The sequence below is a fragment of the Sturnus vulgaris genome, chromosome 7, assembly GCF_052056855.1.
Source record: "Sturnus vulgaris isolate bStuVul1 chromosome 7, bStuVul1.hap1, whole genome shotgun sequence".
NCBI lineage: Eukaryota > Metazoa > Chordata > Aves > Passeriformes > Sturnidae > Sturnus > Sturnus vulgaris.
Window position 1 is genome coordinate 21808987 of NC_142249.1, and position 27539 is coordinate 21836525.

At 37.2% G+C, this 27539-nt stretch overlaps 1 protein-coding gene across 2 annotated transcripts in view; it reads right to left on the reverse strand.

Annotated features, from left to right (window-relative positions):
* Window positions 1-27539, reverse strand: part of MYO3B (myosin IIIB) — a 189723-nt gene that overhangs the window by 128214 nt on the left and 33970 nt on the right. For both annotated transcript variants that reach the window (XM_088168045.1, XM_088168044.1), the window contains exon 9: window positions 16303-16448. In XM_088168045.1, coding sequence (XP_088024171.1) covers window positions 16303-16448 — 146 coding nt within the window. The remainder of the gene's footprint in view (window positions 1-16302; window positions 16449-27539) is intronic.

The window sequence follows — 27539 nt, forward strand, 5'->3', positions numbered from 1 at the left end:
TTCTTTTTATTAAAATACATTAATAATTGACAATAATTAATACCTCATAAATTCTTACGCTTAAAGTCCTGCTGCTCCAGAGCAGGATTCTCCACCTTGTGTAATCCTTCAAAAATAACCAGTTAATTCTCAAAAGGGCTCAGAAAATTTCCTGATACACTTGGTTTGTGGCCCATTCACATCAATAAGAGGTGTTCACTGATCTGAAAGAAAAATTCAGACCCTCAACACTCACCCATTCATCTGTCTCCTACTAAAGTCCACTGGAGTTCAACTGACTTCCATTAATATATTTCACCAAAGTCTACTCAGCAGGAAGCAGTGTACTGTTATCAGCTCTGTGAAGTTAAGACAGAAACTGTAGAAACTTGGAGAAGTGGAGAATCAGTAGAAAATCACCTGTGTATATAGAGGGAGGCCTTTGAAGTTGCTTTTTAGGTCAGTAGAAAGATATCATCAATCTGAATGCTGTTACATGGAGCCTCCACAGCTGGGAACCACAGCAGCAATTGGCTTACAAGATCAGCAGATCAGAATGAACACAGGATTTACAACAAAACTGGAAGCTATATCAGAAGCATGGAATTGGGGCAAAATAGCTCCAGGCCTAATGCAATTGTCTGCCAATTGAGTTGATCTAGGGGACTCCAAAGGCAATTGAACATCCTCAAAATGCCAAGAATTCTGCAAGCCTTGACAGTTATGAGGCACCAATCTCCCTAAAGTCTTTGTAACCTGATCTATAAGCATGGCGTTCCCAGCCTATTACTGACAACAAGGCATAAACCATATATTACAACTGTACATACCAAATCAGCATAAAAAACAACATATGAGACAACTGGAAGAGGCAGTAGCTACTTACAGCATCTTTAGCTTCCTAGGACTCAGCACAAATATGTAAAACTTTCTTGGGCAGCAAGAGAAGAGACTAATGCTATATCATAGTACTCTAACTATATATAATCATAGAATATACTGAGTTGGAAGGGACTCATCAGGATTACTGAGCCCAGCTCCTGGCCCTACACAGGACATCCCCAAGAATCACACCACATGCCCAAAAGTGTTGTCCAGATGCTTCTTGAACTCTGTCAGGCTTGATGCTGTGACCACTTCCCTGGGGAGCCTGTTGCACTGCTCAATCACCCTCTGGGTGAAAAATCTTTTTCTGATCCAACCTAAACCCCCCCGACTCAGCTTCATATCAATTTCTCTGTCCTGTCATGAGAGTGAAGAGATGGATACCTGCCCCTCCACAACCCCTTGCACCAGTGTTGAAGGCTGCAGTGAGGTCTCCCCTCAGCCTGTAGACCTCTGTCCTTTCCTGTCTGTAGGAGGTCTACAAAGACTCACATGATGGCATCTGCATTATTTATTTGTGCCTTGATTCTTATTTAGAGGCTCTCAACTGTGCCATTGCCAACCGTGAGCTCCATACATTCTAGCCCCTTCCATTACATACAATGCCACCTCATTCCCCATCTCTTCCAACTTGCCTTTTCCTCCTTAAGAGCCTGTAACCATTCAACAGGGCACTCTGGATAGAGGACTCATCCCACCAGGTTTCAATTATGCCAGTGACATCAAATCTCTAGGACTGGGCCAAAGCTTCAAGCTCCTGTTTGTTCCTTCTGCTATTTGTGCTACTTCAGGTGTTGTACTTTGTAGCCAATATCTCATGAAGCAGGTTGAGGGATCCTGTGATTATTCATTTTCTCAAGTTTTGGCACACCATCCCATTACTCATCACTAGCAAGCCTGGTATTTTCCTTTTCCCTCTTTTCAAGCTAAAGTTCAGTCAATGAGCCCTTGCTAGCTCCTATGCTAGAGCCCTTTTTCCCTTTTGAGAAAGGCACATCCCCTCAGGTGAGAGTAGACCAGGTGTTGAGCAGATCATCCCATGGTCAAAAAACTCACAGTATTTCCAATTATACCAGCCTCAGAGCCATGCATTGACCTGATGGATCTGTCTCTTCCTATCAATATTATTCCTTGGTACTGAAAGGGTTGACAAAATCACTACCTGTGCTCCTGATCCTTCAACCAACTGTCTCAAGACCGTAAAGTCTCTTTTGACTGCCCTCAGATTTCTATTTGTTATTTCATCACTGCCAGCTTGAAGAACCATTAACAGACAGCAATCAGAGGTCCTTACTAGACTGGAAAGTTTTCCAGTAATGCCTCTTTCCTGAGCCCCTAGGGAACACTAGTAAAATGAACTTTATTCTGTGAAAATTAAAGATACAGTCCACCCGAGGGAAAAATTGGAGAAAAGGGGGAAGTAGGAGTATGCTCCTGCCAAGTTTGCTCTCCAGACACCTTTTCACTAGTAACTGATTCGCTTCCAAACTTCTAAGTGTCATCTCCTTTCCCACTCTCCCCCTCCCTTTTCTCTGAGGACTCTTTTTCTTCTGTAAATATCTAACCCTAAAGTTAAATTCTAAACACTAAAAGTGTTAACATACAACTTCAACAACTTCTCTTCTAGAATTATCAAAGGCATATATCTATTCAAATAACGTGTAAGCACCTTAATTCTAACAAGGCTATGCTGCTTTAAATGAAGACCAAAATCTACCAAGGGAAAAGAACTGGTTAAGAGCAAGCAGAACACAAGACATTGCTGCCTCATTACTGAAACAAAAATATTCTTCTTGCTTAAGTATTTTACTATCTTTTAATTACAGAAACAGAGTTATCTGATATTCCTGCTTCACTGGAATTTTCCATAGGCTATACACAGTTACAGAAATCTGGACTCAATCCAACAGCATATGATGAATTTATATTGAATTGAAAGTTAAACAGACTGCAGGATTCTAATTACCTGAAAAGGTCAAGGGTAATAATCCACCTTTCTGGTTTTGGGGTTATTTTTGTAATACAGGCTCCTGATCTAGTAAAAACCAAACTGGATACCTGTTTTCCCTCTTTCTCGGAAGAGAATGATTGCTATGTAATCTATAAGACACAAATACACATTTGCCTCTTTTTGCTCATGTTTTCACATGACTATTAATTTTGCTGCCACTAAGTGGGTGACGCAGCAGATTAACAGTGAAATATGGGCTCAGCTGCAAAACAAATTCAAACACACCAATGAACAAAATATCAACTAGTTCTTTAAAGCACACTTAAATCAAGATTTATTCACAGTCTCCCACTTACAATATTTCATGAGGCAGAAAAATAATGAGCAAAAATAAATAGTAAAAGGTAGCCAGTTCCAGAATTATGGACAATCTCCTCTTGATTGTCAAGATTCACTTTATGGATTGCCAAAAGAGACGTGCTTCAGGAGGACTACAAACAGGTTGTCAAAAAAAGCTTTCTAAGAAACCTCCATCACATGAACAATCTGATTCAAAATTGTATGTATCTGATAAATGCCACCTCTAAAGTAATGAGTCCAGACAGAAATAATGTGCTAAGCACACTAAATTACTTTAAGATCAAATAATAACCTTCAGAAAATGTATTAAACCAAATGTCAGTTATGTAATTTTTTTTAATCCATACAAACAGAAAGAAAATGGATGGAAAAAGTATTGCAAAGTCTTCTGCTTGGGAACATCTGGATTATCTTTGACTTTTTCCCTTGAACATCACAATTCAGAGGCCACTGGTTTCAGTCAGATTTAGCAGCTGCAAGGTTTCATTAGCCTTTTACAGAACCTGATAAGGCATCGTTTATTTCTGTCATTTATTCTTCAGTTTCCAGTTTCAGTTTCTGGCTTTACTAAGACAGAAACAACTGTTACATTTCAGAAATATTTTTGGATGGAGGTGAGAACATACAGTTTTGCATTCCAGTGGTCAAGCTTCCAACCAAAAATTTAGCATAATTGACTCATAATTACGCTTTGTTATCCCATTTATTCACAGAAGTTTCTGAGAGTTAAAGAGGTACAAGTAAATTAAGTGCAATTGAAACAGGAGACGTAACAGTAACAATTTTTATTTATACCCTGTTCTCATCTTTAGTGCAACATAGTATTTTGCTTTCCTATTAAAATCATAGCTCTGTGAATTTGCAAAGCAGTAGAATGTCAGCTGCCAAAGAAATGAAAATAGGACAGCAATACTTCTGTGCCTGACTGAAATACATATGGTAGTGTCTAGACACTACACTTCTGTAGCTGGAATATTAAAATGCTGCAGTTACAAAGCATATTTGTATAAATTTATGGGTAAGTAAAATATCTTTTTATATCTGAAAGCAAAAACCCCACAGATAAATGTCTAAGGACAATTCCTGAATTGTGTGTGGTTCACACTCCCATTGTACATTAGCCAGTTTAGAGGCCTGAGTAGGAGACCTGCCTGAAAGCACTGCCCAGTGAAGCAGATCCACTCTTGGAAAACTAAAAGTTGGCTCAAGACAGACACAGAGGGATGCCACAAACTGTTTGTTTTAAGCACAGGCAGATTGCCAAGGGAAGAACTAGACCATTTGGAGTCTGACATGGAACAGTGTACCACAGTCCTGTGCTCCTGCTGAGATGTCCCTCTGCCCAGGAGGGCAAAGCAGAGCAAAGGCCCTGTCATGCTATGGTGACTCTGCCATTAGGCTCCATATTGCCCTGGACACAGGGTAACACAGGATATCTGTGAATTTTCAACTCACTGAGACCTGCTTTTTGGGGTCTTTTTTCAATCAACAATAAGATGCTTTTACTATATTGCCACTATGAAAAGGGGAACCTGCTTCACAAAATCACTCAAGTGTTTTTTCCACTTTTCCTTCTTCACCTTAATTTCTGTGTCTAATTTAGCTCTTATTTTCAAAGAGGAAGACACCTTCTTATCCTTCCATTTCACAAAGGCAAGCATTTTCTTAGTTAAGGCTCTACAGAAATACAAATAAACCTAACAGTAACCCCATAAAATAAGTTTATTATCACATGATTGATGTGGCTGCTACTGAACATGCAACTCAATCACTACACTCAGCAAAAGCAAGCACTTAAACCCTGCACTTTCAAAGGAAGTAAGGATTACACCTTTTTTTTATGTTATGACTCAAACTTTACTTACGTTTTTCAGATTAGTATTGTATGAACTGGTATTATACTGATAGCTCTGCCAGTCTAGTTCAGAAATAAACACTTGCAGAGGGAATACATTAGTTAATGGAAGCATATTTCCAATGGACCTTTGGAGGATCATTATAAATATTCTGAAGCAATAGACTGAATAAATGCTGAAACCTAAAGAAATGTACAAGATATGTAAAAGTACCATTTTTTAAAAAAGGAATTATCATTTAAGGTAATATGCCTTCTGAGCAAGATGACTGTATGTGGAGTAAAATTTATTTGTTCTCTCTCCTATTCCATCCAACAAGCTTTATTCTAAAATAGTTAATTTTTTGTCTGTTTTTCTAAAAATCCCCCATATGGCTTATATTAACGGCTTCAATACCTGTAGATTATAACTGAGGTGAAGACTAATAAAAATATTAGGAGAAACATGAAAAATTCATTAATTACCAAAAAGGTCCCATGACTGCAATTCAAATAAACCCTCTCTAATGCAGAACTGAATGACAATAATACAGTAAGACTGCATCCCAATAAACCTATAAAGACACTAATGTAAAACTCATATGTTCCTTGAAACAATTGGACAGGCCATGGAAAATATTGTGGAAAAAATATTGACTCACATAAGCTAGGGAATCGAGGAAAGGATAAAGGCATTTAAGGTAAGAACTGCTAATGAAAGACATAATAGCAAAGCAATTAGTGATGCAATAAGAGACCAAAAAAAAAAAACCACCACTACAGAGCTGATACATTAAAACATCATGGAACACACAAAGATCAAGAGGAATCATTTTTTTCTTTTAATGCAAGATTTAACCCACACCTCATGCTGAATATTCTATGGTAAGCCCTGAAAAGAAGGGTCTCGTGGATCAGTTTAAAAATTCAGAGAAAATGAAGAATTGAAAGAAGCAATGGTAAATGACAGACATAGGACAAGGGAACGTTTTGAAGATGGGAAGCAGCATCTTGGCAAAAAGAAAGGCAAGACAATACCAAGACTGGGGAAAATATCGAAGTACTAACAAAGTGAGAAGAGCAAAAAGTAAAACTGAGATACAAAAAGGATGCTGAAGACAAACAAACCAAAATCCCCAAAGGCACAACTAGGATAGACAAGTAAAAATACACCTACAATAAAAATGGAGGGTATAATATGGAACACAATTCTTCCTTCCTTTCTGAATTTCCTCTCAGTAATTAATTATGAGTAACTAAGGTGATTACATACTTGTTAACATGACATGAGCATTGAATTTTAAATAATACATAGAATGGCTAAACAAAGAAGAAAATGACACTTTCATCAAGTCAGATCTCTGTTTGTTGCAATATATAGATGTTTTCTGTTCATTTTGTGTCCCCAGACAGTTTAAGCAGATGCTGCCTGCTCTAAAAGTCTGACATGTTTGCGAGCTGGCAACAGATCATGGATCATCAACTTGCCCAATGAATCTACCTTATTGTAATTCAAAACATCTTTATCCAGCACTTGTACTAATATGTGAACAGTCTGATAAGAGGGAATCTGATATAACTATACTGAGAATGAAGAAAACTGGCAGTTAAATTTTAGCTAATTTAACCAAACTAAACTGCATGAAGTCAATCAATTTAGTCAACCAGGTAGAAAGATGAAAGATGTTACTACGATTTTTTTCCTAATGCTCTCAGAGACTGAGGTGCTGGATGCCAAAGCAGAGATATCAGCTCACTCAAAAGGAAAAAGGTTCCTTTCCCCTGTCACTCTCCAAACTACTGAAGAAAGGTTTGCTCAGAAAGAAAAGTGAGTGCTCCCTTTCCAAGAGCACAAGAGTTGCTTCCTCTCTTTTCACAGACATACCTTTCTTGTTTTGTTCTGGATTTTTTTGTAAATACAGCTTTCATTCATGGGATCTCAACATTCATCTGCCAAGTAGATTCAAATTCCAGTCTCTAAGGTCTTATACCTTAGAGAGCTTATATTTTAGAGATAAGCAGGGCCATGTTCAAGTTGCCTCTAACTTTTTTTTTTGGATACACACAAAAATTTTTACACTTTTTCATAAAGCAACTATGGACCTTTGTAAAAATAATTACACCTGCCTTAGAAAATTCACTTGGTTTTGATAAGTTTTACCGTTTTTTTTCAGTCTTCAAACCTTTTATACCTTTATACCTGTATGCTTTCAATGCAAATTTTTAAGGGTTCCTCACAACATTAGACATATTAATCCAGTAATTGTTTATTCAGACTGAGTAACTAAGTAAACTATACTGTTTACTACTTAAGTTCCTCCTAAAACCCCTATAGGGGTGAACTGAACATTTTTTCTCCACAGCACAGACTGGCACAGGCTGGAAAGGACATCAGAAGGTCTCTAACTCCAACTTTCTGCTCAAAGCAGGATAATCTATGAGGTCAGCTCAGGTTTCTCAAGGTTTTCTTTTCTCAGGTCTTCACACTTCAAATTAATTTTCAGTCAGTTTTCAGTAAGGACTCTTCAGTTATTATTAAAGGCAGCACTTTGAAACCCAGGTGTAAGAGCCTGACGGAGAGACGGAGGCTTCAGAGGGCTCTGGAAATGCTGTTTATTGCATAGACGAGGTTCCAGCAGTTGAGGGTCATGGGTGAGCCTAGAGCTGCTGGCTATAGGCAAGCTGTGTGTCCTGAAGCCCAATTCTAGTTCTGGTTACAATCCATTATATACTTTTCATTACAGAGCATCTTAATACCTGACTATCAATCAGTGTCAGACACACCTTTTACATTTCCATACAACCTATCCAAACTGCTAAAATTACCACATTGTGTTAGTGATCAGCCAATCATCGGAGTCAGTAGTTACATATTAAAGTTTGGGACTTGTTCTGCAGTGGAGATTTCTGAGATCTTTTCTCTGCTTGCAACATTGGTTTTCTTGTTTGCCTGTGAAAATTCTTTTGTTTGGTAAAAACGTTTTTTGTTTGAGGTGGATTTATCCTTTGCTCTAAGCCATAAAAGACCCTTCCAACTCACTTGCTCTTTGCCTTCTAGTTACCCGGTAAGACTGGCTCAGCAATTCTTTTCTTCTATATCAAAACTTGCTTTCATTCCTATAGAACCTTCTGTACATCTGCAAAACTCCTCCATTAAATTCTCATCCTTCTCAACACCCAGCCCTTGAACACGCCCTACACTCCCAAGGTCACATTTAGCTATATATAAATACTGAAGCTTAGCACAGAACCAACTTACAGGCTATTTCACCAGGTCTTCATCATTATTTACCACTTTTCCCCTCTTTTCCCTTTCTCCATTTTCTGCTTGCTATTTCTTCAAACAGCACTGTAACATTTACAAACCTAGCATTGCAAAGTCATTTAATCTGACAACATTCCAGTTTGCTCATATGTAAAATGGAGCCTCTCTGCAGAGAATGTGTATCTAGAGTCTTTCCTGGGATTTTTTCCTTGGCCTCATGACAGTTGTGAAAACTTGCACCGCCTGTAGGAACACTTGGGAGAAGTTGCAGTAAAACAGAAATTTACATGGTGTTTCATGATCATGAAATAAGCCCACTGAAATCACTATTAACTCCCTGAATACTGCAGTTATAAAGATTCATAACCAATGCCCACTCCAATAAATATTTCTTTAAAAATTTTATGAGTTCTAACTTATGACTCTATCTCTGATAGGAAAGAAATATAAGCTACTAATTGTTAATAGTAAATGTGCAGATATGTGTACTGCATTATTACAGCACTAATCATGAGTAATGATTAAATATACTGCATAAAATCTTAACATTAATCAAACTGATAACTGCAACAAGTAAATCAATACCTTTCAAAGCACAGCTTCTTTCCACCAAATATGTTTGCAAATAGTGTGATTACTTCTTATTGTATAGTTCAGAAAATTACTTTAGAGAGCAAAGTACATAGGCATTTGGTGACTTCTTATTAGAAAAAAATAACCATCATTACAATTCTAAGGATAATTACAATCTTGCTAGAATGTGGCTAATACATAAAAAGTTCACTTTCTTTTTCTTCTGCTTCTATCAGCCAGTGAATTAATTCCTTTATAAATATGATCATCAATATTCTATTTTGAATAGAAAAAAGGCACCTGTTTTTCAATTACATCCCAAGAAAGTCTCTGGAAGTGTGAAATGTACAAGTTGTCTTATTCACTCTGCAATACCAAACTATGTGAAGAGATTATATTTTTTTTTACACCAAAAAAAAAAAATCTAATTCAATTTACTTGGCTCAATTCATTATAAATTATGTGGGCTACTGAACTCCAGTATTAACCATAGGCTATAAAGTTTATTTTGGAACCCCACAAGGCTAATGATGTGTAATGAAGTTTCACTTCTTTAGGAGTGCACTACAAACCAGAACAGAATTTTATTACTTTCCTTCAAACATTAAGTTCTAAGTTGTATTTCCAAGGCACAAGTATGGCAAGTTGCCTGCACACTAACAGTCCTGCAAAACCACATGTTTAATGCACAATAACTCAACAGAACACAAGTGTGTATTCTGCATGAGCAGCAATCTAGGGATAAAGACACATGCAAAAAAATGAATTTTTTTACAAGGTAAGACATTGAAGGCAAAATATTAAGGTCTTATGAATAAAATCTTATAACATTGATATTGCTTTCACCCAAGACAGTGTTCCAGACTTCAAAAAAAAAGCAACTTTTTTGCAGTCTTCTCTTTTTCCTCCATGACTGACAGATAAGCTTTATCACCATTTCATATAAAATATCTCTCACTAAAATTTAGTCACACACACAGAGACTGTATGGTCTGAGTAACCTGCCTGTCAGCATTATGGCTCTGACACCACACAACTTTCCAATCAGAAAGCAATTAAAAAGGGGAGTACAGGTTTTTCTACCATGCAACAAAACTTTAATTCAAACATCATCTTTCCCAAATCCACTGCAAAAACCAAACACCTCTCAGGACTAAGCATGAAGATGGTTATCATGTGGCACAACCACATGGTAAGGCAGGCTGCCTATGGATGTTAGATAGGAAGTCTAAGGGAATTACTCAGCCAGTATTTTCCTCTGGCAGCACTGAATACAAGGCTCTTCTGAAACTAGACTTTGCTAATGCAGAGTTCCCCTCAAGGACGTTCAGTGTGGGAACATCATGTGTCCTCCATTGTGGGTAAATCCCATGCCCAAAAATAACATCCTGCCATTTACAGCCTTTGTGTGCAGTTGCAATACTTGGTATTTAGAGTCCACAAAAAGGAATCAATAAGAAAAATAATTTTCCTTTTTTCCAGTATTCAGAGAATTTAGCACAGTAACTGAGGGGTCATTTGGCTGTAGCTGTTTCAAAAAGAAAAAAATGAGAGGGGAAAAGGAAAAAAACCCAAACAAACATAGGGGTTTACACAATTTAAATCCTGAAGGATCATTTTAAAAGGAAACAGAATGCAATTTTAACAGAACCTAAGTAGTCTGCTTTATGAATGTTTGCTTAATACCAGACCATGACATTCTTAAAATTTCAAGCAGGGAAACCTGCTCTGGTTACCTTGGTGATAAACTGAAGACAAAATAGCACATAATTGTTGCTGATGTCACTGCTCCCAATTGTTTCCAAGGTTACAGAGTACCTCAAATAATTGTGATGTTTCATTTCTAGACTGCATTGGAAGCCCATTTTCTGTTCCCAGTAAATTGTTTAGTACTGCAGGTAATCTATCTAAACCTTATCTATTAAGGCATCAGCAGCCTCTCAGCAACCTCTGGTAATGATGTAGGCTTATATGTTGAAAATATAGCTACATAGCTCTTTACTGAGCAACTTGACTCCTAGATTATCGAAATTATTTTTATCCTAAGAATCTATCTCTATAACAAAGTATATTAACCAATCATATAATAATACCTGAACATTAAATGTCTTAGGGCAAAGCAATATTACATGTGAGCTATCTACCTGAAAGGAAGCTATTCTCTGGGGTAAAAGGTGGAAATTTGGTTGTTAACTATTGTGAGATTTTCTCACAATCTTCAAACTCATTTTAAATTCAGAGCACAAGTATTTTGCTGCACTAGAAATAAAGAGCAGCCAGCCTACATCTTCTCCATTGCAACCTCCACTTTACTGTGCACTATAGCATGAATGTCTTTAAAAATCAGTATCTATTTTGTGTAAGGATTATACTGACAGTATTACTGCCAAAAGACAACTACAGATAATGCTGTTATTTACTGTAGTCCTGGGAAGAAACAGGGAGCAGTTTTGAAAGCACACTAAACCACCATCATTTTAGTCTACAATAATAAAAGCAAGACTGGGTAGGTCAGCTATCCCCTAAATCTAACTAAACCATATTTCAAATCCTCACTTCTGAAGGAGACAACAGTAGATGTCCATCTCCCACCTCTCCTCCTGCTGGATGTGCCTTTCATCACATGACTGCTCTCAGACTGCAAGGCTTGACCTTGTCAGCAAGAAATTTTCCACTAGAGCAAAACAAAATGGCATTCACAGTATTTTAGCAGTCTGTTATTACTTATGCAATGGATTTTGAAAAGTAATAATTTACTTTAGAAACTGGATGACTAAAACAGTTTATGTGCATTTAATGCACAAAATTAACTGCATATGGAGTCACTAAAAATATCTGTCAGGTATCTCAGCTTCTACCTAGGGTTCAGAAGTAGTTGAATGCAGCATGGAGAGTAACAGAATATCAGAAGTGATTCTTTTTCATTTGCTCAGAAAATGGTTGAGAGCTGAGAATGTTTATTTTCACGATTATTCGAGTTTCCTGATGAATTCATTTCAGCTGCATATATTTTAGCTCTTCTGTGCTCTAGCAACAACTATACAGGCAGGAAATGTCTGTTTTAAATAAGCACCAAATAATATACCTATAAAACAGTACCCTTCTATTCATGAGAAAGCCAGTTGGAGGAGAGATCTTAATGAATCAAAAACCAGAAACATACTGTGCAGGCAAAGTCCTTCTTAACAGTGGAAACAGTAAAGGCTTACAACAGACAATTCAGCAGCAAGCCACAGAGCACAAATTACAATTACTTGCTGAAATTAGGCTATGAATACATATGAACAAAGAGTGTATTTGCAAAATAAAACTCTATCTGTAAATGACTTACAAAAAGGAAGAGAAACACAAAATCAATGAGAAACAGGCAGTTGTAGATAAGTTATGTGATAACTGAACAGTTAAAAGAAGGAAAGGAGGGGAATTGCAGATTATTTAATTTTAGGGCTCATTCCCTATTGTCTTATGTTATTTATAAAAATACTTATAATATTCTACTACTTTCTCAAATACATTAAAATGTCATAAAGTAAATGGAAAACAGACCCCATTTTGCTATGATATTGCTGCTAACTGCATACACTTCAATTTCTAGATCTACTGCCAAACTTAAAGCCCAGTTATAGATGCATAGTTGGTACAGTCTTAGAAATAGCTCTCTGCTTTTTAAATAAAGATGATATAATGAAAGTAACAGTGCTACAAACTACTCATTACTCTGTTAAACCCTGGGACAAATAAATTTGAATATGATATTCAAACCCAAGGATGCATTTGACTTTTTATCAATTCATATACCTGTTAGGAATTAATTAGTTATGAATAAGTCCTATACATCCTTATAAGGGCAAAGCCCTTGCCCTGAAGTCTTTTGGCACTGCTGCATACTGTGGGACAAAGTGATAATAACATTACTAAAATACCCAGTCCTCATAGCACAAAGCTGTTGGCCTGTGGACTTAACACATGTACTGCCAAATCACACCAACACCTACATCCACCAGTAAAAAAATTACATTAATTGAGTACTCTTCTTCAGAGTTTATTTACAAACATAAAGGGTGAGTGTATGGTGGCACAGAAAGTATGAAGACACTGCCTACATACAAACTACCATGAAGCTCAAGTTGTGATGGGGTAGGAGGTGGTTTGATCCTGCTGCATGCAGGTCAGCTGCTGAAGCAATCAAGCATCAGTAAATTCAAACTAAGAAGTACTCCCAAGAGCTGTTAGTCTCAACACAGTACAACACAGGTGGAGAACTGCACCATTCAAAGACTAAGCACAAGCTCAATTCTATTCCACTCCTGGCTATTTAACATGAATTAATGAAGCAGAATAATTTTAAATGAAATTTCACTTAATTCTCAGATTTTGTGAGTTAGGAAATCAAATAGCCATTTCTTATCACCAATCAATTTTAAAACAGGTGCCTTCCACTGCTCTCAGAAGAATACTTGAGTGATAGACATGAGTGGAGAATTTGGTTTAATTTCTGTTAGTGTCAGCTGTCAGTGTAACCTAGAAAAATTTTTCTTTACTACCTCCCTGTAAAAAAGACTATATATAAAGAGACAGGTCCTGAGAAGCAGGATCTTTGCAACATGATCTGAAATCCTCTCTTTGCACTGGTACATACATCTCACTCACCCTTCCCAGACTACAATACACCATCTTTATGTCCTCTTTGCCACGCCATTTTTTATAGTCATTACTTTTCAAAATTTCAAATAACTGCCAGTGATTTGTCATGATACCTAAGAGATAGTACTGATATGATGTAACATTTCTACCAAGATAACACAGTTCAAAGAATTTATGGACCTATTTTACTTTAAAAAGCTTAGGTGTAATGGTATTTGAGAAACTTCCATTTTGAAATATTTTTGCCAAAACTGACACACCTAAGTAGTGACAGCAGATGGAAGAGGGTAAAAGTATCAACTCCCAAATCACCAACTTCGCTAGGCCACCTTCCTTTCATAATTTAGACCCTTCTGTTGGAGATTTGAAAAGATATTCTAGGCAGATGACATGTTAACAGAATAATTTCATGGTTCAGTGTCTTCGCAGTATGATTTATCTCTTATCTCTAGGCATTGGAGGTCCCTTTACAGGAGATTTATTAGTTAGATCCAAGAATCCATTTTGATGAGAGAGAATATGCATGTTATCACAAAACAGAACATTAACATTTGCTCTAAAATAATGCCTCCTTCTCATTAGCAGTTTTAAGAGAAGTCCCATACACATGCTATCACAACTGTTTCCAAGATACTGCACCTTCATACAACAAACTGTTGACGAATTAAAGAGGTTTTTAAAATTTGCATTAGCCCAGGAACTTGTATCCCCTTATCTTCTAAATCTACAAAATATAAATAGAAATAAGGTCCAGAGTCTAACAAAACATCTGACTTAAAAATTAACTCGCATTTTCTTTTTCACTTCACTTTTGCTACCAGACATTTGCTGCAGATACTACATTTTTTTGTAGGACAAGAAATGTGCTTAGCCACAGGAAGATGCTTAAACATCTGGCTCACAGCTCAGGCTATTCTATCAAAAGGATGAGGTTAATACTTAGACACCTTAAAAAATCCACTGTGTTTTCAAAAGCACTTTGCATCCGGCATCTCCTGCTGTGAAACACTAGTCAGGCTTTGAGGGAAGTGCAGCACAGTGGGATCACCTTTTTTCTCATGCCCAAGTTGAAGTACTCAGTGATTTCTGATGGTTCATCTGTCCTCTACAAATAAGCTCTTTTGTTGAGATAAATTCAGTCTCCAATCACATTTTATGTTGCTTGACTCAACAATAGAAAATCTGAATTTAAATAGGCATAAGAGGCCTCCTCTTCCCACAATGCCATATAACACACGTTGGGACTCTGTGGTGTATCCACATACGTGCTCCTTTGCTGACCTCTGAGCTATTCAATCTGGAGATCAGTCCACCCCTGGTCCAAGTTACATAACGCTGACATGAATTTGGAGGCACTAAGTCTAACAGAAGTCCTTGACTTTAGTTCTACACAAGAAGGTATCTCCAAAGATCTTGGGGGTATGCAGCTGCTCTTACTGCCAGTACAAAATTATTCATCTAATGGTTGATTCAAATTCTATAAAGTCAAAGTTAAGACTCATTGATTTAAATTATACTCATTTAAGACTAAGGTCTAGCTCTCCTGCTCACTATGTTGAAACTCAACGCCAAGGCGAAAAGCACAATTGTCTCAAAGACACTACATGCCCTACTTTATGTATCTTCCTATTGCTTGCTCTTACTTTTGATATAATTTCTGTCCTTTTAAACTGTTTTGAGCACTGATAAAATTTTTAGATATTGTTTTAGTAATCTGAAGCCTTCCTTGCCTTAACTGCCCAGAGCCGTTTTACACTCATGAAAAGGCACCAAATCAACTGCTGCTTCAGTATGAATAATTTTGGAAAGGGTGGTGGTAGTTCATGTCTGAGCTGGGGAGAAGAAGATAACTGTATGAGCCAGAACCCAGCACAACTGCATCTGCATATAAATAGACTTAATCAGAAATGCAAATTGCAATCAGAGGAAATTTTAAAAGCCTATGATAACTGTGTAGATAACAAAAGGTCAAACACTTGTATTGCTGAAGGTTTTAAACTGTTAAGTCAGTGGTGATTCTTCATGAACCAAAATGTGGAAAAGACTAGTACATGCCAGTCTAATCAATGATGGACAATTTCTATATTTCTTCTATTATTACAACTGTTCTTTTGCTAAACTCTATTTTACACTGTCAATCTCAACCCATTCAGGAAGGTTCAATGAAATGAAAACAAATTAAATCAAATATAGACACTATGAAATAATGCAGCTAATTTACATGACTATATATATAGAAAGAAATTTATATCCTTTTTCATATCCAATCTAATAAAATTCATATTGGATTTTCCATGGATGAAAATCCAAATCTTCACATTTTAGCATCCTCAGGTAAATGAAAAAATAAATTATGACTACAGTTTGCTGAAACTGCCAGAACTGCTTCACAGCACTGTCAAAATCGTATGCTTTTCTTTAACAGCAAAACAAGCCTAAGACTCTAGCAGAATAATACTTGAAAACATTATTTAACAGTAACAAATGTTGGCTTCTCCATTTGAAATAAACATTTTCATCAGTAGTAGCTAAGAAAAGTTCTACTTGAAGGAAGGTACCTATATATTATATGATTTTATATTCTAAGGTAAGAATAAAATAAATAAGTCTTTATAATTTCAAGCTGTTCTAAATAAAAATTATTGTAGAAGTCAGACTGGAAAAAAAATCTTTTAACATTACAGCTTTTTACTGTCTTTTTGTAGAAGAGATTCTTAGGATTTGAAGTACAAGCATTTGCCAAACATTTCTCGTTTGACTAGATTGCCTTTGAACAAACTAGTGAGTGAAGAGAGCCATCTAGTGCCATACCTCGGAATTTTAAAAAGGGTTTTCACCGGATGCATGTCAAATAAAGGAGGGTCTCCATCCCCCAGTTCAATAGCTGTTATTCCCAAGGACCATACGTCACATCGAGCATCATAGGAGTAGTCATACTGCTGTTCACAGGCAATGACCTATCAGAAGAGAAGCAGAGAAACCAATGCTTTAATCTCATTTACAATTCGTGTCATCCAATATAACATGAAAGTACTTTTTTGAGTCATGTCTAAAATGCTATGTAGCTATCAAATCCATATAATTTTTGCCTGTATATACCAGACAGATGAAACACCAAAAAAAGGTAACAGTAAATTAGAACTATTCTAATGTTTGTTTTCTTTAAAAAAATCTTTCTTTTTTATTAAATGCATTAAGCTCCATGGGATGCTTCAAGTATCTAGACAAAGAACATCAATACTAAATTCTTCTTTTGAAAGAACGACTTACAGAAACCTATTATAACAGCAGTGAACCCTATTGATGTTATTCTTATAAACTTCTATGACTATTCATGAGGATAGACTGATTTGCACAGCTGGTTTTTAGATAAGGCTATTCCATCAGTAATTTCTGCCCCTTTTTGTCATTATTTGTTTTGGTTTGTATTTACTGCATTTGAGTAGTACCATGTACCTTATCTAAGAAAAATGGAAGTTAGCAGGAATCTCTCCTTGGATATCAGAACTATTTTACATCATAGTCTTAATGCACACCTCCAGCCAAATCACCAATCACATTCTAATACACTAACTCTTCATGTCAGCTAAATCTAAACGTGAGATTGAAACCAAAGTTTATATTTAGCCCTTATCTTTACAAAGGGATGAGACAAAAATTGCAGCTTCACCACATTTTATTATTAGAATTGTGTCTCAAGTTTGCCTTACCAAATTTCATCAGTTAAACAACTACTTTGAAAATCTGTTGGATTCCCACACATTCCCGGTATAAACTTAAATGGTTTTTCTCATAGTCTTTAAAGTACATTTAATAATTTGTACTTAAGGTAAAAATAACACGTCTTAGGGAGGCTGCACCTATGTTCTAGAAGAGATTTTATATTTTTTAAACTTCTGTATTACTTCTGAATTCCTGTGTTAGGGTTTCAGTTTGGAACAACGCTTTGCACAGATTGCAACATGCAAGTCTGCAATATGAGTAGCTGCTGGCAGAGAGTCAGCTGTTATAAAAAAACCTTTCCTGGAGAAGCTGCTGATTCCATCTTAGCCTCTTAGTTACTTTCTCCATAAACTGCATCTAACCAAGGCATTCCTGACTCTGGTAGTGATTCTACCCAACAGACCCATAGAAATTGTTTGTCTCTTATCTGGGACTCGTGACCCCACTGTAGTGCACTCATCGTTTATTTTATCAGAAATCAGGGGCGTTGAAAACAGTTAAAATTATACTGAAATGTTCAGGGGAGAGGTTTGCATTAAAGTTGCACATCAATTAATTCATTTTCTTTTCCTAGAGCAAATCATTCAAGAAAAATGAAGACTCTTCCAAATTTTTTATCAATGTTTTGACAAGTGTTGAGATCACTCTTTCTCCTCATTTTTTCCAGTTAGTATGCCAGAGAAAGGGGAAAAATGAAAGTAAGCACTGCACAAGAGGATACCGAGATTTTTTCCTTCAACTTAAAGAGGCAGAGCTTTGTTAGTTAATCCGGTGTTTTTCAAAGTTTGCACACAAAGATAATTTCTCCATCTCCTCTTCAACAGAATGTCTTAAATAAAAGCTCTGCAATAATTTTTAGTTCTTCAAAATGTTCACTATAGCCTTGATCTCATCACAGAGATCACCCTATTTCATTAAATATGGGCAATAGACAGCTTCTACACAGCTCAAGAGGAGTACTTTAAAATACACCCCTGTTTCAGAGGCCTTTATGATAATTTCATTTTCTTGTATCATTTGTGAGAGAGAAAAAATAAAATGCAAAAATTTGGAAAGTCAGTGTAGAGATCCACCAGAGATACTTAAATAATATATTCTGAAGAAGCTATAATTGGAATTTTGCTCAGAGATTGAAGAGGAAGCTAATATTTCTTGTTTATTTTGAGGGTTTTCTATACAGTTCCCCAAATCATCTGTATATTCAAGAACACTTCCTTAAAAAAAATCATCCAAGTTGATTTCCAAGGCCATGACTTGGAAGCTTATCTGTATGTCGTTAACTTTATGCACTGTGCTCGCCTTCCTTTTTTAACACATGAAAAATATTGATCTGCTTAGTATACAATCTCTTAGAGCACATTTCCTGGAGGTGAATACCTTGGAAGTTGCCTGGATTCTCATCAGTGTGCTGAGTCCTTTGTATATTTGTCTATTTGTTCTCAATCTTTATGATGCAGAGGAATACATTTCCATTTTCAAAAGAAGGAAAAGAAGAACCTGCTCAAGGTCACACTGGACTTCACCAGCAAGGCCACACACATAGCTGGTCTCCCACATTAAAAGGTATCAGGATTTTTCCCTACATGCACATCACAGTTGCTTCTAACTACAGGATGATGACAAACTTTGCTGTAGATCTTGGTCTTATAAAGTTTAAGGACCTACACTAATAAGTCTTAGAGCATTTTTCACCTTCATAGGGCATTACCTACCAAAGAGAAAGGAATGTATAACACATCTTTCTGTCTTCTGCTCCACACCTAACAAATATACCTCCAGTACATGGCAGTATAATGGCAATATGGCAAAATACTGCCATTCTAACCAAGGGTAATTAGACACCATTAGATTCTCCTCCATTCTATAATAGAGTCTATGGTGACTATTTTAGAAAAAATATTCCCCTTAATAGATAATCTCTTTTTAAAAGAAATTCAGCCACTGGGCCATACAAATCAGTATGTTTTAGACCATTATCTTGACAATAGTGAGATTAGCCTCACAGAAAAGATACAAAATGAATTACTCTCTTCACCCACTACACAGAAAGTATGCAAATTTAGCAATCACTTTGGTTTGAAATAAGTATTCAGTTTCTGTGGAACTTATTATTAGAATCTTAGACCAACTTATGCATCCCTTGGAGAAATGCAGATGCCACTAATTTCAATTTTTAAAGCAAGAATTTATAGTTTTTTCCTTGAAAAAAGGTGTGCATCAACAGTCTGCTTTATGTGTTGGCTAGCAGAGAACACTCTCTTGCAATGTGAAGAAGAGAGTGTTGTCCAAGCCACAGTTTACAAGCCAGCCAAATCCTTGGGAATGCTCCTGTCCTGTTTTGCCTTGACAACTACTGCTACTCCCTGCAGAGCAAAAATCTTTAAAAGCCAAACACAAAAGGGGAATAGGCCATTGACTTATCTTTCTTTATATTCCTGTCTCTATCAGGAACTCAGAGACACTTTTTTTTTTAAACATCTCTACTTTTCATTGGAGTTTTGGAGCTGAGGGTACCACTCAGCACTGCTCAAGCCTGCTCTGCCCAGTGGGGCATGAAGACAGAGAGCCCAGAAGACATATGTGAAACTGAAGAACATGTTACTCCCTTTCTCTTCCTTGTGCAAAACCAGCACATCTGTACCAATTTTATACCCAGCAAAATCCTCCCCTGCTTGTAAAAGTGAAACGAAGGACATTGCTTGCTTTGCTGCAGACATGTTCATGGCAAAGCTTCAGGGGGTGATGTAGCTAATGTTGAGATTTGCTAGTAAACATCATGAGAATAAACACCAAGTCTTTCACTTCAGCATGGGCTGGCTGCATGCACACAGTGGCCTGGGTTGCTAAGGAGACGGGTTGTCATCTTTTGTTTTACTTGTAATTTCATCACTTCCATGCCCAGTCTTACTGCTGTAGGTTGAAAAGCATTCAAACACCAGGCAGAGGAACAGAAAGTGTGATGGTAGCTGTCAACACTAATTGTGCTGAGGGTCACACTGGTACGGAATGAGGGGATAGGGAATTTACAGGTCTGGAAAAATAGTACATAAACAAATTAGTCACACTAAGTGGAGGGAATTTAGAGAAGTCAGTGCCTAGGCATTCTGTGTGATTAATAACTTGTACTGAAACACAAAAATTCACAGAGATACACAAGATGACTTATACCCTGACAAAAATATTTTATATGCAAGGATATAATTCTGCTTCTGAAATCAATACAAGTATTTCTCTGAACTTGCTACGCAAGTGCAGCAGCAGATTAAAAGTGGATTCAAAAGAAGGAAAAGAGTTAATACAGAGAACTACCTAATTAATTGGACAGCGGTCATACTGACTTGTGCAGAGAGAGGAAGCTATACACGTTTAGGTGAAGCAAAATACATCAAACCCTTTTAAGTTTACTCAGAATGATTAGACGTGAACTTACTTTCACTTTGCCTCAGTATACAGTGTGTGTACAGAGCAGAGCTGCAAGCACAGGCCAATAATAGCAGTGCAGATGTGCTACCTGGAGACGACTGCTGCACAATCAGCGCTCTGACCACGCGCAGCAAGGAGCTGGAGTTAGCAAGGCTGCTGCTGCTGGGGTGAGGCAGTGCTGGGCTCAGCTGCCAGAGCCAAGTAAGCAGCTTATGTGGTGTGTGAGCACTGCTGAGAGCACAGTGCATGGAAAATGAATGTGGCACTAAGCAGTTACCCTGGCTGCAAGGAAAACAAGACTGCCAGCTGTGCCAGTCAAGTGAAATAAACCAACTGAACTTCTGGGCTCCATCCGACACCATACAAACCAACTTCATTTGATACACTGGAAATATAATATTAAATATTCTTCTAATTCCTATTTGCCAAAACCAAAAAAGCCTTTCATGATAGCATGCAGCAGCACTGGAGATACTGAATTAGACAAACAGAAGTGATATTTATCTATCTCTCCATCACTTCATCTTTCCCTCTTTTCCTTCCACTCTTCAAGCACATTCATGTATCAAAAACCAAGAATTTGTGATTGAAATTGGCTTCGTATTCCTGCATTTTCTTATTTGGATTTCAGTTCCTTATTTTGTACCATTATACAAAAGTTTCCATGGCATACCATGCCATTGTTATTATTATATTATAATATATTATAATTATTACATATATACACATATATATGTATACATATATAATATTATAATTATTACATTGTTCTAAATGTTGATTAATTAATGAGTTAATATTGATTCATTGTAAATTAATTATATGTCAAGTAGTCAAATTTTACCAGCTGTGAGTAATCAATTTTTATTTTTAACTCACCGAAGGGAAATATTCCTGAGACCATTAGACTGCTCTGACAACAGGCTACATTGGTAGGGAAATGTAATACCTTTTATTGGACCAAATGATATAGTAAGGAAAAACAAACAGGCTTTCAAGAGCACAAATCTTGCTTTTATACCATGAGACCATCACAAACTCAATACTGCTTATAATAATACAATTGACACATTTTACTTCTAATCCACAGATTTACTTCTGACTAGTAAATACATATACTACACATCTCACACAGATTTTCAGATGGTCCTTCACAAAGAAAGCAAAAACTAAGAGCCAATTCCACCCTTCTAAGTAAACATATTTCATGTAGGAAACTCAGTGCAGACCCACGTGGTATTGAACTGATTTTCTCTGATATTTTGGGCTTGTTGTTTTGATTTGTCTTTTAAATCTTTAAACACCCTACATAAAAGCTTTACAACCCCTCTATAGCTGTTAAAATAGAAGCAACTTCTCCAAATACCTTCACAAGACTACAGCTATATCCTCAATGTTACTGGCAATGTTTCCTGGGGTTTCCTCCAGCTGCCACGTACTTTTCACCTGCCATGCCAGCCCAGGTGGAGGTCAGCTCTCCTGGAGGCAAAGGAGGAGGGGATGCATTCTGCTAGACCCTGCTTTTGAGGGAGAGCTTGCTGGTGCTGTCCTGCTGTGCTCTCTGCCTCTATTGTATGTAATGTCCTTTAAAGTTTGAAACCTCCATATTCTAATCCAGCCTTCTAAATCCACTGCTTTAGTTATGGACTTTCAGCAATTTCAATACAACTCCTTACTACAGCAGTTTGTTAAAGCTTCGGTTTGAGAGTCACAGAAAAAGAAGCAAGCAGGGGAAAAACCAGGACAGAGAAGGCAATTTCCTTCCTATCTTTAAAGAAATAAAAATCTGTATTCAGAAAAAGAAATATTTTACAAATCATCTGCCAGCTCTCAGAAGGTGACATCTCAGTCACAGGCATTTCAATCATGTGCAGCCTTTACAGACTTAATTCTACCCCACATTCTGCCACTGACCTACTGTAAGTTCTTAAGAAAATCACTTCACTTCTGTGTGCCTCAGTTCATCCACGCAGTCTTGCCCTATCTATTTAGAGCAATTGTTCCCACTGCTCCCCCCATGCCACCCTGGCATGCCTATACCTAGTTCCACATGAACTGCAGCGCTGCACTCAAACCCAGTGCTGCATTTCGAGAGGACAGCTAATATTTCCTAAAAATAATTGCCAGGACACTGCAGTGTCCCAGCACCATAACCTCCTCAAAAACAGGATGTAATTTCATAATGTATGTCAAGAGGGAAATTCCTTTTCACCCTAGACTTAATATAGTATCACCTATGTAACAAATTATTTAATGCTACTTAGCTTTATCTTTAATGTGTGGAGTTTTCAAATATTTCACTGTTGATTAATCATGATGGCAAACACACACAAGTTCTATAAAAGCAGCAGTAGATTTGTCTATTTCCATCTGTAAAGTTTTATTCTGAGGACAGTTTGTGGGTTTTTTTGGTAAATTTTGCTTTCAATCTTATCTCATGCACTGTAATTTACAAGGTAAAAAGACTATAAAACTGAAAAAACCGTAATAAGAGCTAATTTAATAATCTCTTATCATTAGCGATACAAGAATTATTAATATACTTTCACAGAACATGTTAAAATATTTTCAGATCTTTCTTTATTCGAGAAGGTATAATATAATTTATCACAAAATAAGCATATTCATCCATTGTACAACTGTTTTCAAATGGCTTTCAGGCAGAAAAGGAAGTGTATATACATTCTTGAAATCTATATCCTATTTATACTAAGTGTCAGATTCCTACAGTTCATTATAAATCAGCATGTACAAAATTCTTGGCTTAGGTGGCAATTTAAACTATAGTGAAAATGTGCACATGTGAAAAGCTAATTTTATATAATTGACCTTGAATCTCTTGATGACAAGATGAGACTATACTAAATTGCTTCATGGGAATTTATCACTGTACTTGTTTAGAGTTAATTAAAAACATGAAAACAAAGATGGAGAGGGACTTTTTACAAGAGCATGTAGTGGCAGAATAAGAGGGAGTGGAATCAAACTGAGAGTGGGTTTAGATTATATATTAGGAAAAAATTCTTTACTATGAGGATGGTGAGACACAGGAACAGGTTTGCCCACAGAAGCTGTGGATGTCCCATTCCTGGAAGTGTCTAAGGTCAGTTTGGATGGGGCTCTGAGCAATCTGGTTGAGTGGAAGGTGTCCCTTCCCAGGGCAGGGGACTTGGAAATAGATGATCTTTAAGGTCCCTTCCAACCCAAGACTATGATTCCATGATTCAATAAGCCCAGGTTAGTGATGGGGTTATCTTTCCCATGCTGTTTTCTCAGTTCAGCGTTTAACTACACATTAAACGTATTTACAATTAAATGATTTTTTCCCCCAAAATCTAAGACTTGAATACAGCCCTTATTGTAATAAATACCCACTTCAGCAGAAAAGTTGCTGTGAGGTTTTTGCAAAATCTTATTTTTCTCTTTGTATATTTTTAAACTACATTAATGCAAGTTACTTACTGCTTTTTTTACCAGCTAATTTTGTTCATTTTTCATTAGATTATGCAGACAGACAACTCTGTACTGAAACAATGCAAATATTATTTATTGTTTCAGGATTAGACTTGTTTCACACACACATGATCAGATTTAAAGTTTTAAAAGAATACAAAGGAACACTGGGAAAAGAAACACAATTTAAGCTAGTCACCTACTGTTCTAATACTTTGGAAATTTATTCTGATCCTCAGATATACTGAATTTCATTCCAGGAGAATGCCTTGAGTCAGCAGGAGAAAGGGAAACATGGAGTTGAGACAGCTTTAAATAATACTGTGACTCTGAAATATCTCTGAAAATAGGAAAACAGATCCAAGATTTTACCTCTGGTTAACTCATTATTACAGAATTAATATATCTTTACCACAGTATTACAGCCTTTCCTACTCATGTGTCATATGGCATATTTCAACACCTAATCCTTCAAAGGATCAACTACGTTTTAATTATGTTTCTTTTAAAATATAAGCATACACTCACTAGCATAAATTTTTTAGCAGTTATCAGTAAAATATAACAGCATATTCCCTGCAGTTTTAAATTAACTTCAGCATCTCTCCAGTTTTTTCTGGCTTCAGGTATCTTTTTCTATTTCCATTCTAAACTTGATTTAGGCCCAACGTACATATATCTGTACATGAAGCACACCATCTTGAGTGTGACCACATGGCATACATAGGACAACCAAGGGATCAGCCAGCAGGAAGGGCAGGTCCTGCCTCATAAACCTGACCTCCTTATTTGGCCAGGTGATCTGCCTAGTGGATGAGGGAAAGGCTGTGGATGTTGTTTACTTGGACTTGATCTGATTTGACACAATCTCCTACAGCATACGCCTGGAAAAGCTGGCAGCACACAGCTTGGGCAGGTGCACTCTTCACTGGGTTAAGAACTGCCTGGATGCCCAGAGAGTGGTGGTGAACAGTGCTGCATCCAGTGGGTGTCAGGTCACTAGAGGTGTCCCCAAGGGATCAGTGTTGGGCCCAGCCCTGTTTAATACCTTTACTGATGATCTGAATGAGGGGATTGAGCATGCAGTACTACAGGTTGGGGCAGAGTGGCTGGAAAGTCACCGAGTGGGAAAGGACCTGGCAGTGCTGGTCAACAGCAGCTGGACACAGCCAGTGTGTGCCCAGATGGCCAAGAAAGCCAATGACATCCTGGCCTGTATCAGGAACAGTGTGGCCAACAGGCCAGGACAAGGACTGTCCCCCCATACTCGGCTCCGGTGAGGTCACACCTCAAGTGCTGTGTCCAGTTCTGGGTCCCTCAGTTCAGAAAAGACATTGAGGTGCTGGAATAGGTCCAGAGAAGGGCAATGAAACTGGTGAAGAGTGTGGAGCACAAGATCTGTGAGGAGCAGCTGAGGGAGCTGAGGGTGTTTAGCTGGGAGAAGAGGAGACTTGGTGGGACCTTTTCACTCTACAGCTTGCAGGAAGGAGGGTGTAGCCAGGTGGAGGTCAGCCTCTTTCTCAAGGCAAACTGAACCATGACAAGAGGACATGGTCTTAAGCTGTATCAGGGACAGTTTACACTAGACATTAAGAAGAATTTCTTCACAGCAAGGGTGATTAAACGTTGGCATGGACTGCCTAGGGAGGTGGTGGAGGCACAATCCCCAGAGGTGCTTAAGGAAAGACTGGATGTAGCACTCAGCACCATGGTCTAGTTGACATCACAATTGGTCATAGGTTGGATTCAATGATCTCAGAGGTCTTTTCCACCTACTTGACTCTGTGATTTTGTTGTTTTGTGATATTCTAACTGAGTTTGTTTCAAGAGTTAAGTTTTCAGTTAGATCATGGTAATCTAATCATATGTGTGGAAAAAACTCTGAAATTCTGTTTGAAATAGATTTTGTTCAGTTGTGCACTGGAAGTTGAAAACAAGACATGTTAATGCTTAGAATCGCAGATGTAAAGGCAGTTCAGTACAAAAGCTTCAAATCTGATTCATCCTGCTAGCACATAACACAATTTATTTCAGCACAATAGAAGCAGATTGTAGGTAACTTAAGTGTTTGGTAACAGGCAGCCTTAAACATACTAACACTATCCTGCCTTATTTATCTTTTACTGGTATGCTTGTGTTCAGTGTTCCAGTTTCTGAGAGTCTACATTTGTAAGTATGAAACAATATTAATTAAACAATAATTATTCATTTTCAGTGAGTCTACTTTAAAGCTGCTCTCAAACTGGCTTATCCTTGTTACATTTCTCCGTTGCTTCCTCTCAGCCTAATTTTTACCTGTATTTTCATTTTCCAGCAACATTTTTGTGAATCACAAACTCCGCTCAAAACAAACATTCAAAGACAGATCTTTTTTGTCCTGATACTGCCAAGCAAGTCTCAGAGTTCTCAGAAAAAGAAGGAGCCAAGATGCCTGAGTCACTCAAAACATAAGCAGCTAAGCTGCTACTTTGACTGCTGCCAGTAAGAACACTGCGTTGAACACCTTCCTTACACCACCTTCAGTCACTGCTATTTTCCTATGAACTTTTGCTATTTCAAGCACCATGCCATATAATCGCTTTGAAGTGTTTTGCAAACTTCATTTTAAAAGATGGTTTTCTTCATTTTACAGACCATTCGTGACCCAGGCTGATCTAACGATTCTAGTTTCCACTGTATTTGTTTTTGCTTATATCCACTTATTCATATCCTATTCCTGCAGCTTGGAACATCCTGCATCATTCTTCTCCGGGTTTTATTTTCCTGGGGTTTACACTGGAAAATATTTCCTGTCAGCTTTATTCTACTCTGAAACACTACTCTAGTCTCTTCCTCCAAGGCAAGCTTTTTCATCTCCCCTCTTCAGTCTCCCTTCAGATTAAATCCATCTTTCGCACTGCCAGATGAGATCCCATGATTCCCTTATGCATTAACCAAGGTACCTATGCTTCACATGTAGATAGTTAGTCCAATAAAAAAAATAAAGCTTTCATGCTTTCTATTTCTTTGATTAGTAACATCTCATTCCTGTTCTGTTATTTTATGATATTTTGGGGGTTGAAATAAATTCTATCCTATGTCAAAAACCATTAGGCAGGAAGATTTTTTGCAAATGAATGCAAAAAACTGAGTTAAGTGCCTCTCTAGTTTACTGATCTCACTACAATCTCACCTAGAAAGCACACTTCCTAGTAAACTGTTACCCAAACATCTTATTGCAGTCCCAATCTTCCGTCTTTCAAATAAAAAATTCGGGTGCATATTTTAAAAACACCAGAAAGATCTCCCCAGAAATAAAGTAAATTGCATCCTGCACATCACTTGAAACCTGTCATTTACATGAGCAACTACAGTGACTTGAGCAGGCATGTTATGCAACCTGTCATTTAAATGCCATTTCAACAACAGCATAATGGCTATCTAAGCACCTTACAGCTGTTTTGCAGATT